The 17003-nt window shown below is 41.3% G+C and overlaps 1 protein-coding gene across 1 annotated transcript; it reads left to right on the forward strand.

Moving 5' to 3' along the window:
- The first annotated feature begins 6425 nt into the window (after positions 1–6425).
- On the forward strand, positions 6426–14357 carry LOC146380868 (uncharacterized). Its single transcript, XM_084940279.1, has 14 exons — positions 6426–6609; positions 7212–7417; positions 7601–7744; positions 8319–8457; positions 8537–9269; positions 9614–9755; positions 9880–10023; positions 10106–10168; positions 10410–10468; positions 10850–11040; positions 11127–11527; positions 11801–11900; positions 12382–12583; positions 12676–14357. Exons 1-14 carry the CDS (start codon positions 6487–6489, stop codon positions 12810–12812), a joined length of 2784 nt encoding a protein of 927 aa, XP_084796405.1. The 5' UTR covers positions 6426–6486; the 3' UTR covers positions 12813–14357.
- The last annotated feature ends 2646 nt before the right edge of the window (positions 14358–17003 follow it).

Genomic DNA, 17003 nt, shown 5'->3' on the forward strand with positions numbered 1-17003 from the left:
GCGCTTTAAGAAAGACATCTACTGTGATAAAGTCTACTCTCCACCGCTGTGTAATCAATTATTGTAAATGTAAATGTTATCAGGAAATGATCAGACAGGAGAGGGTTTTCAGGAAACACTGTTACATGTTCAGTTTCTATGCCATATGTTAAAACAAGATCTAGAGTGTGATTAAAGTGGTGGGTGGGTTCTTTTACATTTTGAGAGAAGCCAATTGAGTCTAATAACAGATTAAATGCCATGTTGAGGCTGTCATTTTTAGCATCTACATGGATGTTAAAATCACCCACAATAATTATTTTATCTGAGCTCAGAACTAAATCAGATAAAAAGTCTGAGAAATCAGAGAGAAACTCTGTGTAAGGCCCAGGTGGACGATAGATGATAACAAGTAAGACTGGTTTCTGAGTTTCACAGCTGGGGTGGACAATGTTAAGCATCAGGCTTTCAAATGAATTAAAAGTCTGTCTGGGTCTTTGGTTGATTAATAGGCTGGTGTGAAAAATTGCTGCCACACCGCCCCCTCGGCCTGTGCTTCGAGGTTTCTGGTAGTTAGAATGACTCGGGGGTGTTGATTCATTTAAACTAACATAATCATCCTGCTGCAACCAGGTTTCTGTAAGGCAGAGTAAATCGATTTGTTGATCAATTATTAAGTCATGTACTAACAGAAACTTGGAGGAGAGAGACCTAATATTTAATAATCCACATTTCACTGTTTTACTCTTGATTGATTGATTGAATCTTTATTTTGAACATGTTGAAAAAGTACAACAAAATAGAATTAAAAGAGACAAATGAACAAAGCAAAACAAAAGGAAAACGAGCAACCACAACTCCAAATAACGTTCATGTTCAAAAAGGAGCAGGAAGAAGCATAAGCTTATTTAATCCCACCCCTTTTCCACTATCTAGTATCAATAGAATACCTCCTTGCAATTACATTATATGTTATGTGTAATTTTTTTTTTTAATATATATATACATATATGTTTCTATCTATCCATACATACATATATACACATACGCACATATACACATTTTCAATAACCCCATTAACACCTCAAGGATACACAACCTACAAATATATATATATACCCATACCAGCATACCCGTGCACCCGCACACACATGAAAATGTTAGACAAGAACACCCTATCAAATCTCTACCTTTTCCCTGTACCCTGTAAAAACCATATCCTTAAACCGCTTTTTAAACTGCGCCATGCTTGGACATTGCTTCATATCTTTACTTAGTCTGTTCCACAGCTTCACTCCACACACAGAGATGCAAAAACTTTTTAATGTTGTACGGATACGAGGATGTTTTAAATTTAATTCCCCCCTCAAATTGTATCCCCGTTCCCTTTTAGAAAACATTTTTAGAATATTGTCAGGAAGCAGGTTATTTATTGCTTTATATATAATTTGTGCAGTGAGAAAATGAACCAGATCTGTGAATTTTAGAATTTTTGATTTTAAGAATAGTGGATTTGTATGATCTCTGTAACCAGTTTTATGGATTATCCTTATGGCCCTTTTTTGTAATATAAAGATTGATGATAGCGAACATTTGTAAGTATTGCCCCAAACCTCTGCACAGTAATTCAAATACGGTGCAATCAGGGAACAATAGAGAATGTGGAGTGATTTGTGGTCCAGAATGTGTTTTACTTTACTCAAGATTGAGACACTTCTTGAAATTTTGTTATGTATATGATTTATATGAGACTTCCAGTTTAATTTATCATCTATAATCACACCAAGAAACTTATGTTCAAGTACTCTTTCAATTTCCACACCATCTAAATGAATCTGCACTTGTGCATTTCTAAGGGAATTCCCAAATAGGATAATTTTAGTTTTACTTAGATTTAGCGATAGTTTGTTCCTGTTAAACCATTTTTTAATTTTGCACATTTCTGAAGTAATTGTATCCAGCAGCTCCTTTAGATTCCCCCCAGAACAAAAAATATTTGTGTCATCTGCAAATAATACTAATTTTAATATATCAGATGCCTTACAAATATCATTTATATAAATAATAAATAATTTTGGACCCAGTACAGAGCCTTGTGGAACACCACAAGCAATGTCCAAGCATGATGAGGAATGGACACCCAGCTTCACAAATTGTTTCCTGTCACTTAAATAATTTTTCACCCATTGCAGTACAACCCCCCTGATCCCGTACCGTTCCAGTTTATTAATTAATATGTCATGATTGATTGTGTCGAATGCTTTCTTGAGATCCAGAAATACTCCAGCTGCATACTGTTTCTGATCTATAGCATTTGTAATCTCCTCAATTGATTCGATTAATGCCAGAGATGTTGATCTTTTTGATCTGAATCCATATTGACTGTCAGAGAGTAATTTATATTTATCTAAGAATTTGTCTAATCGTTTATTAAACAGGTTTTCTAGGATTTTGGAGAATTGTGGTAGTAAAGAAACAGGCCTGTAATTTGTGAAGTGGAAATTACTCTTTGGTTCAGATGTGGATACTGTATTGTTCTTTCTTTGTGATTGTTTATGTTTAAGTTGTTTGTTGCTGGTTTTTAGTTTGTTTTTTGTCTGTTTGGGAGCTGACACAGTCTCTATGGAGATGGGGGTTTTTTTTGGGGGGGGAAGAACGAGAAAGAACGAGGAGGACTGTGAGACAAGCATCAACATTTTTGCATTAAAACTTCACACGCCACCTTAAAAGCTCAAAGTGATCTGACCTAAATTTCTACTGAGTTCAAGGTCTTTGAATGAGAACAGGGCTTACACCGATCACTTTACATAAAACTGCTGACAACTTGAGACTAAACCAACTCAGATCTTTATCAAGAGGTGCACATCTCATTATTCTGATTTGTTTTTTTACAAACTGATAATCTTACTTCATCATTAAAATAACATTTGTGGTCCCTGCTTCTCTTTTTAATCTATAATGTACTTTTTAAATTATATTTCCAAAGATAAGAAAACATTTATTATTAGATGAAAGATAGACTCTTTCATTTTCCCTCTCTGTTATCTAAGCAGAAGCATTACTCAGCTTCACCCAGCCACACACATGTTTTACATTTCTCATGTCTATCAAAAGACTAAATCACTGTTAAAGCATCAGTGGCATGTAAGCAAATACTCCCTTGTTGACACGTCTGTTGTTCTAAGTGTTCACTTCATCAGTGTCAGTGTTACCTGAGAATTTCCCATTTAAAGACTGAAAGAGCTTGGCCGACTTCGAATCTCCGTGATGAATGCACTGAAAAGAAACAAAGAAGTTTGTGCAGTTATTGGTGTATGTCTTGATCCATGCTGCATCAGGTATGGAAAGGACTCTGTTCATGTTTTCAGTGGGAGAAATGTTTCGTCATCATCCTGGTGACTTCTTCAGTCTCAGCTGACTGCAGGTTTCCCCAACCTTATACACAGTACGTTTGCACAATGACTGAAACCAGCCCACTGACTAACGATAAACTGTGAGCTCAGTTTCATCATCATTAATATTTAAATTTTTCATGGCCATTGATCAGTGGCCATGAGTACCATTCACACAGAGTTGAAGAATTGCTGCAATCACAGCATTGTAAGATCCAAGGTGTTCTGGAGAACACCTTGGATCTTATTGAGAAGGTGAGAGATTGGAACTGTGTCTTCATTCCACCTACTTCACATACAAGGGTCAGTACTACAGGCAGAAACATGGGTGTGCCACGGGCTCCCCAGTTTCACCCAATTTGTACATGGAAGAAGTGGAAAAGAGGGCTTTGCTATCCTACTCTGGAACACCACCAAGCCATTGGTTCAGATATGTGGATGACATCTGGGTGAAAATCAAATCTCAGGACGTTCCACATTTCACGGATCACATTAACTCACATGGACCGACACATCAAATTCACCAGGGAGGATATGAAAAGTGGCAGGTTAGCCTTCTTAGACTGTGAGATTTCCATCAGTAATGGGGGACATCTAAAAGCTGACGTGTACCGTAAACCTACACATACGGATCAGTATTTAAGGTTTGACTCTCATCATCCACTGGAGCACAAACTGGGCGTCATCAGGACGCTACGACACAGAGCGAACACCATCCCCACTGACACAGCAGCCAGGGAGGCATCCATCCATTTTCTGCTGTTTAACCAGGGCTGGGTCATGCAGTCAGCAGTTAAGGCAGACAAGCCCAGACCTCCCTCTTCCTGGCCATTTCCTACTGGGAGCACACCAGACGATTTACTCTATCTAGTGTGTCCTGTGTCTGCTCTGGAGCCTCTTCCCTTTGGGACATGCTGAGAACACCTCAGCTTGGAGATACTCAGGAGAAATCCTGATCAGATGCCCAAACCGCCTCACCGGCTCCTAGTGATGCCCATGAGTAGCAGCTCAACTATGAGCCCCTCATGCTGTCAGCCATGGTTTTTGTGAGGTTTCTGGTTATTTTATGAGACTGTTTAGTTCTTGGCTTTCTACTGTCAGTGTAGGGCTTTAGCCTCATTATTGTTTCTATGATGTTTTTCTATGATGAGTTCACAGCAACTTAAAAAACACACACACAGGATAAGAGAGAAGAGAAGAGAGAAACAAAAAGTTAAATACCTGCTTTGTTTGCACAGCACCATTCTGTCATGAGAGCATTACGCAATGTACAAAAAGAGCCGTGTTGTTTCCAAATACCATTTGACTGAAGGAACCAAACTGATTCAGATTTGTCAACTATAAGAGGGCAGTGAGCAGCTACAAATGCCTTGACCAGTGTTGTCTGCAGGTGGAACCTTTGGCCTGACTTGGTGGAGAGGAGAACAAAGACGAAGGGGGGGTGAAAGAAGTCCAGGCCATGTAGCAGAGGTCAGGGGCACCTTAAGGGTGAAGTGAGTTCACAATTTACAGCAACTTCTTGGAAAAGCAAGATATTCCGGTAAGAGAAAGAGAGGAACAAAAAGCAAAATACCTCTGCTTTGTTTGCACAGCACCATACTGTGACACAATAAAAAAAAAAGCTGTATCAACACCGGCCAGTGCAATGGCAGGCTTCATATTCCTGTATGTGATGGTACAGTTAGTATACGACCTAGGCAGAGGAACAGGAAGTAGCTCAGACTGGAAGGAAAACCAGATCCAGTGTGTGACCTTTGATGTGGGTGGCACTTGAACATGCTGTGTGGAACTGAGACGGTCCAACGGTTATAAGAATTTGCTGATAATAATTTGCAAATATAACGGTGTAGAGAAAGAGTTGAGCGCGCACGGGCAGAAATGTTGAGAGCGCGAGCAACACATGCAAAAACTGAGCGAGAGGGGCTGCTTTTGTGTGTGTGTGGAGAAAAGCAAACACTGAAATACATTTTTTGCACGCAGCAATGAATTTTGTTCACTCAAATTTAGCTTTTCTTCGCTCAAAATAAATTTCTCCTCAAAATGCAACACTTGCACCTGCAATTTTTTTTTTACGTGCGCTCAGAATAGTGGCACAAAAATAACGCCATACGGCTCTAAGAGCCGTTTCGTTCGCGACCGACACATCACTAATAAGGACGCTGTCATAGCCTGTCAACGATGTTGATTAGCTGTGTATATACGAATGTGAATCGCGTGATTGGCTGGACTATGGGATAAGGTGGCATCATTCTAATTCCATACAGGAGCAGCCAGTCACTCACTGACTAACACTGCAAAACAGAATTGTTAAAGTTTTAATGTTAATTTCAATTCAGGTTAGATTTTTTTTCTGTGCGCAGAGACCGTGCCAGCAGCACATTGCTGAGAACACATATGTATTTAACTTTACATCGTCAAGCAAAAGGAGAACATTCAAACTATGCAGAAGGACTCTGCCCAGATTCATGTACTGTGAGGCAGAGCTAATAACTGAGCAAAAATACTCCTCTATTATTACTGAATTATGTGGTATCAGTTTGTTTCTAGGGCTACTGTTCGACATTCTCTTGTATATTTATGTAAAAGAACCAAAGTATGAGACAAAAACATTAAATCAAAATAGCATTTAAAACAAAGCAAACTCACTGTGGAAATGATCTGAAATGTAAAATGAAAATCGGAACAACTGATTCATTATCGTCACACTGCAGTGATGTCAGTTTGCTACATAGGAAATTGTGTAGTGTTAGAACAGATGTATTTGTGCTGTACTGAAACCTGGTGTGATGTGAAACTATCACGTGGATTAAACTGGTTTTTCAGGCGTAACCTTAGATTTACGGGATAACAATAACACGGTCTGTGTGCCAGGAATCAGAGAAGTTAGGTTTCATTTACTCTGTGCAGGCTGTATTTCACCTCATTTACAGTATATATATTTTTAAACAGGTGTTTTCCTGCCCAGACCAGTTTTGCAGCTCTTATTGTTCTCTCACATAGCGTGCATGCCACTAGACTTGGCAGGACTGTGGCCTGCTTCGTATATAAAGATGCTGCAGGTGGATGTGAGCAGTGTGAGCAGCATCTCTGGAGACAGAGTTGGGTTTGGAGGATCATGGCTTCCACACTGATGCTCCTGCTTCAGCTGCTCCTGGTCTCACTGGTGTCTGCTTCTCATTACTTTGGGGGAACCACGACCTACACCTACAAAGGAAGAAACCCTGATGGCTCATTTAATGTGAGATACACAACGTTTAACTGTACTTAATATTAATGACAGATAATAAGTGAAGCTGTGACAGAACAGGAATCTCCTATTCTGACTTTTATTTCCTTCTGTGCACAGGTCTGATTATTCTGAAAGAAGAAACAGAAAATGAAGTTAAAAATGTAAAAAGTGTGGCTTCTTAACTTATCCATTGAAACACATATTATTATTTTTAAATGCACGAGTGCACACATGTTGTCTTTTATAAAAGTTTAAACAAATAGTTAACTTTTTAAAAAAACTGAATAAAACTAATAAAAGTCCGTTGTCACATAGTTGTTACTGAAAGATGCTCCTCAAAAAATGTATTATAGTAGTAGTATTAGTAGTTGTAGTAGTTGTAATAGGGGGGTTAGGGTTAGGTGTGTTTCACTTTCTTCACCTCTAAATCCAGAGTGCCTTGACTAATCAATGGCTGCAGACGTGGCTTCCATGACCTACACTTGTTGTGTTAAAATTGTGATCACATGATCAAACACAGATACAGAACCTTCTTCTTGCAGATAACATGGAGTGATAAACTAAAATAACTGCTGAGAATCTGACTGAGTTGCTTGTATAATGTTTTAAAGGTGGAAATTCGGGACAGGGACACCTATGAAAGCTGTTACGACACCCTCTACTGGTATTGTTCCAGTGGATACTGTGGCTATGTCTCCAGAAGTCAGAGAGGCAGACTGGACAGCAGCACCAGTGTTCCACTCTTTAACAGACAATGGTGTGAAGCTGAAACCGTCACCACGCGGGTCGTCCCGAGCAACAGACCTTTTGAAATGCGGTGAGCATTTTTCATTTAAAGTATGAAGATGTTGTTGATGTGCTTCATTATGTGTAATTATTGGTTATTAATTTTTATTAATTATTATTCATCTAAAGTCACCACAGTCATTAAATCTCTCTAATATTATGATAAAACAAGAGCTTGGTGGGTGGATGACTTTGTTATTTCTAAACAAACCAGGGTAGCGAGCTGCTGCTGGATCCCCACACGGACCCATTACTGGAGCCATTATTGGTACTTGAACACTCTTGTGGATTTGGGAGAAAGATCCGACACTGGAAAACCAAACAGATCACCAGAAGTTGCCATCCTACCTTTCCTCAGGTAAGCTTCCTGAAGTTTGATTTCTCTCACTGGGCCCACGTCCTCATTTCAGATTTGACAGCATTTTTAGTAGATAAAGGCAAAAACATGAGCTGAGCTGCGGTTTGGGGAAGGCCTCGAAGGGGACTGGTGGCGGCTACCAGGCCTGGCAGATCCCCATGTACTAAGCAGAAGTGAAGAATGGAAAGAATTGAAAGAATTAAAAAAGGAGAGGTAGGGTGGGGCACAAAAACAAACATGCATTAGAACTGGAAGGGGAGTGTTTGGAGGCGAGGTCCAGCTCCTGAAATTCAGATAATTTATCTCCAATTAAACTATGAGCCTCTGAACAGCAGAATTTAAAAATGTCATCATGTGGCAAAACCTGCTTCTCTGAAAAAGGAAAACAAGAAGTTCTTGTTTTTTATCAACTAGCAGACAAATTAATTAATTTTAGTTTTCATTCTATTGTCTACATATTTTTCTTTCTACCTTTTTGATCAGTTTTACAAGATAATACAAGATAATCATACCAGAATGACTCGTGTTACTGTGTGAGACACTGAGAGAGACTTTGTTAATGTGTTTATTGAAGAGTTCCTCAGAACTGCCCACGGACATACAAGCTGATGTCCTTTGATCCTGATGGAGACAAAGTCAGATGCAGATATGGAAATCCAGGAAGTGCAGAGTGCTACGGCTGCACCCAACATTCAGGCTTCCACTTACACCAGGTTAGCTGATGTTCTAATGCACTGTACAATAACTCACTTGACTTTTTCCCCTTTAACTACAAAATGTTCTCACTGTCAGGACTCCTGCACGTTACATTACCAATACACTAATGCTGACCCGTTAGTGAATGCATTTGAGTTGGTGGTGGAGGATTTCCCAAAAGGACACATCAGTCTGAGATACTCCGATGGATCCCAGTCCTCCAGGTCTCCTCTGTCCGCAAGAAGGAAACGATCTGCTACTACATACCCCCCCACTACCACACCATGGTGGTGGTGGTGGGGGTCAACGACAGCTGCTCCCACTACAACTACAGACGCTCCCACTACAACTACAGACGCTCCCACTACAACTACAGACGCTCCCACTACAACATCATGGTGGTGGTGGACAACTACAGACGCTCCCACTACAACATCATGGTGGTGGTGGACAACTACAGACGCTCCCACTACAACTACAGACGCTCCCACTACAACTACAGACGCTCCCACTACAACATCATGGTGGTGGTGGACAACTACAACTACAGACGCTCCCACTACAACATCATGGTGGTGGTGGACAACTACAACTACAGACGCTCCCACTACAACTACAGACGCTCCCACTACAACTACAGACGCTCCCACTACAACTACAGACGCTCCCACTACAACATCATGGTGGTGGTGGACAACTACAACTACAGCTGCTCCCACTACAACTACAGCTGCCCCCACTACCACACCATGGTGGTGGACTACGGGCAGACCGCTGCAGGCGACCTCTCCTCCCCTCAGTAAACTACCGTTGCAGTTCTCTTTCCTTGGTAAGGCCCATTGTTGTCTCAGTGTTTGATGATGTGATGATGCAGCACACTCCGGTCTGCTCTGTTCTCAGCATGTTGCTGCTTTCATGACTCTGCACATGAAGACAGTGGTAACTGTGGTAGAAACAGCTGATTGCAGCAGACCCATTTACTCATGTGACCCACAGTTTATCTTAAAAACTTAATGTTAGTTTTACCTGTTTGCACTGAATTCTTCAGCAGCTCAAGAACCAAACTCCACTTCACGTGTTTGTTTAAAGCCTTAAACTTTTGCTATGCAGACAGCTGCTTCTTCCTGTTTTGGTAATGGATGCTTATTTGTTACTACTCTAACTGTACTCCAGTGGATCCACCTGCTCCTTCATGCCAGGAGGGACTATACTTGCCCAAGTTTGTGCACCCAACACCTGCACACGGACAGCGCATTCATGCAGAGGTCAACAAAGAGGTGGCGATCAGAATCAAAGCACAGGCTTCATATGCAGCGTGAGTGAGACAAAGCTTGATTAAGGAGGCCTGATGGCAGCGAAACATTATTATCACTTCAGCAGGAAAGCTCAGCTCAGCATTAATGAGCTAATCCTTGTTTCCTTCTGTTGTTTTCTAACAGAATACAAGATATCATCATGAGCGGGCCAATGAATATGACCAAGCACAGAACCACACATAATGAGTTTGTGCTTCGGTGGACGCCGTTCTCCAGCGATCTGGGAGATTATTTCCCAGTGTGCTTTGCTGTTGAATCGGCGACAGGGTTAGCCTCGGTTTCATTCCTTTAAACACAGAATTAGTTTGGGAGAGCAAAGTCATGATTGGACTCTTTGTGGGTTTTTCAGGTCAGGAGTGACCAGTTTTCCAGGCAATACCCACTCTCATAGCCACGGCACCCCAACTTCACAGTAAGTGACTTTTTGTTGTTTTTAGTGTTTTAAAAAAAATGTATTTTCTGTCCAGGTGTGAGAAGTTTAAATAAATGTGCCTTTGGAATAAATAATGCCACTGTGAACAAATTATAAAATGAAGCTCTCCTCATTTGACGTTAAGCTTTACAATTTCAAGAGTATTTGAAGAAATAATAAAAAGGAAAATCATTTAAGTCACACATTAAGTCAACTTATCATTGTTCTAATGTCTCTTCAGGTCCGGCGTCTATCAGTCCGAGATGAGGTGTGTCATCTTGAAAGTTGGAACTGAGGAAAGTGAGTCTAAAGTTGTCTTTGATATCAAAATTTAAAAAAAATTAAAAAAATAAAAACCAAAATAAATAACTAAAAATAAAAATTGAAAATATGTCAACTTTTTGGACATATTTTCAATTTTCTATTGTCAATATTTTTTTTTTAGACTTAACTCATTCTGTTTATAGTTAACACTCCAACTTTTTGACAATTGGAGTTGGAGAATTTTTACATATTTCTGGCAACATTAAAATAAACTGAAATTGTAAATCTTTAAATCTGTTGTGTTGGATTGCATTAGGTTTAGCTTAATGAAGAGTCCTTTGAATGGGTATCATAAGGTAAATTCTAAGTCTGTATGTTTTCTTACATCATATTTTATATGTTTTTAACTTGTTTCAGTTAAAACCAACGTGATCTGCACCGAGTCTGAAATGAGAGTAGAGGTGGAGAAATCGTCCCTCCGTGGACTCCATGAGGATCACCTGCGTCTCAGTGAGCCCAGCAACACCCTCTGCAGCCTGGAGAGATACTCCAACAGCACTCACATCATCGGCGTCATCCCTCTCAATGCTTGTGGCACTCAGATCGAGGTAACCAGAGCTCCTTTGTATCTATTCTGCTGTTGTTGGTTCAGATATCAGAACGAGGCCTGACAGAGTGATGTTTGACTCTGCAGGAGGACGAGGAACATCTCATTTTCAAGAATGAAATCACCACAGTGGATGACAGCAGAGCTCTGATCACCAGGAAACATAACCTGGAAGTAGAGTTCTACTGTCAGTACCCCAAAAAGGGGAACGTGTCACTGGGCTTCACAGCACACAGGAAGATTGTGGAAGTGTTTGATAAAGGCTTCGGCACGTTCACCTACCAGTTTGAGTTTTACCCCGACAACCAGTTCAGAAGCATCATTGATCCCAGTTCGTACCCTCTGGAGTACGACGTAGGGCAGAAGATTTACATGGCGATAAATGCGTCCTCCATAGTCAACGACACCGAGATGTTTGTGGAGTCCTGCAGAGCCTCACCGTACGACAACCCCAATTCCCAGCCAACCTACTCCATCATTGAAGACGGGTACGCATGTGCTGAAGGAAGTGAAGTGTATATTATTTAGGGCACATCAGTTACCTCAACATTTGATAATTTGGCCACGTTTGATACGAAAACCCACCATTGGATCAATATATAAAAGAAAAGAAGGAAAACCAGAGTTTTACCAAAGTTTTCTCTTTTCTTTGATTCTGAAATGCTGTAGAAACCCTGTGATGTCTCTGCTTCTGTAGCAGCTTTGACTGTAACACATGGAGTTACAGCAGCTGTGTCGTCTTTGTGCTCGGCTCTGATTAGGTGCCCCGTGGACCCAACTGTGATGATCCATGAGACGAACAACAAGAGACAGTTTAGATTCTGCATCGAGGCCTTCAAGTTCATCGGTTTGCACGATCAGGTAAAGAACTGTAGATATCTAAAAGCTCCAATTTCTAAAAGCACTAATAAATATGCCCAATTTTAGTCTCATTTTAAAGGTATTTATTTCGTTTTTAGTTGCTTTTTTAAACTTTTCTTAGAGTTCTCTTATGTGTTTGTGGTGGAAAACTATTTCCACTACTCGTCAGTCAATGTCATATTAGTTTTGAGACTCTTAATATTTGGTAAATGTATAAAAATGGCTCGAATTCCTGAACAAATAATGCTGCTTCATTTATCTTCATTGTTTTGATTTTAAATCCATTGTAGTAGTCTACAGAGGCAAAATTACAATAAAAAACTGTGCAGAAACACATGAAGTTAATTAGGCTGTGACATTTGTGCTTTCTCCTTGGCTGGGATGGAGAAGCAAAGGTTTGACTGCAGCTCTGCTCTTGTTCCACTAGAGGGGGCAACTGTACGTCTGCTGATATACTGACAGTGTGTCCTGTTTCACTCAGGTATACATCAGCTGTTCAGTAATGATGTGTGAAGCAGGGAATCCCAACAGCAGGTGCTCACAGGGATGCATCAACTCCACGTCAAACCATCACCACCACTCCCACCGCCGAAAGAGGGACTCTGCCATCCAGACTGCAGCGCACTTCGTTTCCCAGGGTCCTCTGCGTTTGAGGAGGTCAGCAGACACCAGCATGAGTGCAGGTATGGAAACACAAAGTGCTTCTTAACATTAGCTTCTTTGTTTGACTTTCACTAAAGTGTGAACAATGCTGAGGTTCTATTGTGGTCTTCAGGGAACAACCTGAACCTGAACCTGGTCTTCATCGCTGGATGTCTTCTTGCTGCTGTTGCCATGATCTGTGGAGTGCTCCTGTACAGGGCCAAAATGTCAAAGGTCAAATACCAGCGTTTGGCCTCGAGTGAAAATTAAGACAGCAGTGTAATCAGAATACCAGTTCCTGCATTACTTTTGAATGAACCTCGTTTTGCTGTCAGAGTTTCGGTGTTTGTGTATCTGCTCATGCTTAAATCAATCATGAATTTAATTCTTTATAATTCAGCTTAATTTGTGTAGCGTGAATTCACAACAACAGTCACCTCAATTAGCTTTATAATGTAGGGCACAGTCCCAGCTGTTACAGCTGTATTTGTGTTTGCGAGCTTTAAGAGAAAACAGACATAAAACAGACTTTGAATGATGAATCTTTGGATTGTTGTTCAGTCGTGCAGCTTTACAGCAGCTTTTCTTTTTATATGTTAGAGTGTGATTCACAGAAAGCGTGAATGTTAATGTGTGCTCCTCTTTCCTCATCATTTTTGCTTTGAATATCTATGGCTATCATTGGACTGGTTACTATACATCTTTGTTATTAATCAATACAAACATACGTGTTAGTGCTTCCTCAGTCAAAGTGTTACTCTTCATCAGCATCATATGGCGCATATACAGTGCCTTGAAAAAGTATTCATACCCCTTGAACTTTGACACATTTTGTCACCTTATATCCACAAACTTTGATGTTTTTTTTATTGAGGTTTTCTGTGACAAACCAACACAAAGAGCACAAAATTGTGAAGTGGTACAAAAACGATACATGGTTTTCAAAATTTTGGCGTGTGGCGTGCATTTGCACTCAGATCCCCCTGCGTCAATATTTTCACTGCAATTACAGCTGCAAGTCTTTTGGGGTATGTCTCTACCAGCGTTGCAAATGTAGAGACCAAAGCTTTTGCCTATTTTTCGTTGCAAAATAGCTCAAGCTCAGCCAGATTGGATGCAGAGCGTCTGTGAATAGCAATTTTCGAGTCTCGCCACAGATGCTCAGTGGGATTTCTGGACCTTTAATGGGCCATTTTAACACATTAATATTCTTTATATTTCCACACCATGTTTCACAGTGGGAATTGTGTGTTCAGGGTGATGAGCAGTGTTACTTTCCCGCCACACGTAGCGTTTGGCATTTAGGCTCAAAAGCTCAACTCTGGTCTTGTCTTACCAGAACATCTTCCACCTGATTGCTGCGTCCCCTACATGGCTCCTGCCAAATTGCATGTGGCATACTTTTTCCATTTTTGGATGATGGATTGAACTAGTGACGGCCTGCTTGAAGCTGACGCTCCGGCGCGAGTGTCATAAAAACCAGCACACTGTTTCAGAAACACTGTGTCGAGGCTTCATTCGTTTGGCCAGAGTCACGTGATCAGTGGCGTCCAAAGCTTCATTTAGAACGATAATGCTTTGGCACCTGATTCAGTGGTTCATAAGGAAGTGAATCATTTGGAGGATTTGTCGAGGGTTTTGATGGTGAGAGATGGCTAACCATGGATCATTGTATTGAGAAACAGGGAGCCAGCGAGGAAGAGAGGAGGTTCCTTTGTGTGGGAGTACTTTGAGTTGATTTTGGTCAATCCGGTGTGTTTGCCAGCTTTGTGTTCTTGTTGTTTGCTTTTGTTTTGTGTGTGTTTATTTTATTTTAAAATGTGAAAAACTTAAAATGTCAAAAATCTGCTTTTCATAATTTAATTAAATAACTTTCACTTGTTAGGATTGAAAATTCTTGATTTCTCTTACTAAAATAAGTGGTTATAATCATTTTCATACACACATGTAAATGTGCTCATAAGAGTTGGCACTCAGTCTTTTGAAGGTCAGAAGCTTCGTTCAGCGTGACTGTCCGACTGATATATTGTATGAATGACTTAGAGTGCAGAGGGGGATTGCAAACATGCTTACACACAAGGATAATGGTTAGAATAAGTCTCTGGGTCAGAGAGTCCCGAACATGATATTCTAAACCAACTTTGAATCACTAGAAGAACAATGGATAATAACATTAGATTATCAAGGCTAGGCAGGGAAGTGTTTTCCTTTTCTGTGTCTTACAGAGGAAGGGGCAGACACCAGACCCCTTGTGGGGGTTTGAACAGCCGATTCCGCTTTCTTAATTCTCCGATAAGCCAGGGCCAAGCCAGCTCCGATCAGCAAGAACCCTGTTATCATGGTTCCGAATAGGTAGATATCTTCAGCGTCCTCGATCGACAGTCCTGCCAGGCACACGACCCTCCAGTTATGCCACCCTTCCATCGTGTATCCGGCAGGGAAAGTCCCTCCAGGACACTCAGGCTCACCCGAGCCCAGACTTCTCATTAAGAAAAGGGTGTCAATAGCATTTAGGGACCAGGGATCCATAATTCCTCTTTTAGGTTTTAGAGAACAGACTGTGAGAGAGTGTTTCAGGGAAAAGTACTACAAAAAAAACCCACGAGACTAGACAAGGACACAAGAGGCTAAGCAGGGAAGCTAAGGGAGAGGAGGAGGAGGAGGAGAGGAGAAAAGTGCGACCGCCTTCGTCAAGAGCCAGAACAGTAACAGTAGCAGAAACAGGAAAAGCGCTCTCGTGACTCACCACTGCGAATTGCTCTGTAATCACGGAAAAGGGCTGAGGAGAGGATTGGCGAGGGCGACGTTTCCTTCTGGAAGAGGGAACCAGTGGAGAAATGGAGTCGACCTCCTCATCCTCCGACGCATAGCCGCCAGGAAAAAGGCAGGCGAATGGACAGGCGAACGAGCTCCCGGCCGGCTTGGGGAGGGAGACGAAAACCGTGGCAGCGGCGCGGAAACTCTGTCCCGCTGTGGTGACCGCTGCGGAAGCTGCTTTATGGCGAGCTCAGACCACTGCTGCGTTGGCGTGGTGAGAGAGAGGGCAAGCTCACGTGCCCTGACCTGCGCCCTCCGAAGCAAACTGCTGAAGCCAGGGGCTGGTTTTCACCATTGCTTCCACTGTGCTCAGTCCCACAGACATAGCCCGTAGGCTGTTGGACTGGGATATGCGGTCCAGCAATTTAACCAGCCCTTCCATCTCAGCATCCAACTCCGAAGTGAAAAAGTCTGCGGGGTCCATGTTCTGGTTGCGATCTTCTGTCATGTGAAGGCTGCGTGCAGGCAGGAGTGGTGAAATGGAGGACCCAAAGTGCAGACTCCGGAGACAAACATGAACTCAAACAGAACAAAACTAAGAATCCAAATAACTTAAACGGGCAGACAGACCACACAGCATATATGAGGGTAGATCGCAACACTGACACAGAGAAACACAGGGCTTAAATACACAGAGGGAGCTATCAGGGAATGGGAAACAGGAGGGAAACGCAGTTGGGACAAATCAGGGCTCACGAGACAAAGGAAGCAAAATCACACACATTAACATGAGACACGGACTTTTAAAGTAAAACAGGAAACATAACACAGAGACGCAGACTTGACATGGGGAGACAGCAGACAGGGGAGACAGCAGACAGGGGAGACAGCAGACAGGGGAGACAGCAACTATGGAATAATAGACAGAAAACCAGAACACTAAAACTCTAACAAAACCCACACAGAAAACCTAAACTAAGAATAAACCTATAACCCATAAGGCACAGCTAGAATATAATGAAATAATCAAAATCAAAGAACCAAAAACACAAAACACTGGGTCGACGACCCAGGCACCCTAACAACAGTGGAACAAATTCTCTTCTAAAATAAAAACAGGATGACCTTAAATACATCGAGTTTTTACTTTACAAGGTTATAAGCATTCACCCTTTCCAGTTCACAATCAATTCTACCCCCAGGTCAAAAATATGTCTAGGAAAATTGGCCTAATATAATATTACTTATAAACATACCTGTCCAGCTGTCCAGTGATTAATTCCAAAAGTACGTGGAGGCAGGACCTCACAGCAGAAGCATCCTCCATAATGTGCTGTACATTATTATATGAATTTTTCATCTCTTGTATTTACCAACATCAAGAAGTCACAAGCAAAGAAAGACCACATCATGGCACATGTTTAAATAAGGAAAGTTTATTGATCACAATTATTTATTAAATAAATAGACATGACAGTTTTTTCACCCCCCCCAAAAATACATGTTCAAAGCAACACAATGGTGGCCCACAGTACTGAGAATTGCACTCTGCAGAGTGGGCAATCATAATGAAGCAGTTCATTTTATTTTGTAGATTCAAGCTGCTCTTCATATTTTTGGCCACCAGATGTCACTAGAGAAGACTGTGTTGAAAAGCTTCGAGTAATGAAACCTTTTTCAACACAAGCTTCAATGCTTCAGAAA

Source organism: Perissodus microlepis, chromosome 9 (genome assembly GCF_051167445.1).
Source record: "Perissodus microlepis isolate ML-2025 ecotype Zambia chromosome 9, ASM5116744v1, whole genome shotgun sequence".
NCBI classification, from domain to species: Eukaryota; Metazoa; Chordata; class Actinopteri; order Cichliformes; family Cichlidae; genus Perissodus; species Perissodus microlepis.

Excerpts from the sequence above, each read along its gene's own strand:
- LOC146380868 (XM_084940279.1), top strand. The coding sequence starts at position 6,487 with ATGGCTTCCACACTGATGCTCCTGCTTCAGCTGCTCCTGGTCTCACTG. Across the intron at positions 10,469-10,849 it reads GAAAGTTGGAACTGAGGAAA|TTAAAACCAACGTGATCTGC; the intron begins GTGAGTCTAAAG and ends AACTTGTTTCAG. Across the intron at positions 12,584-12,675 it reads AGACACCAGCATGAGTGCAG|GGAACAACCTGAACCTGAAC; the intron begins GTATGGAAACAC and ends TGTGGTCTTCAG.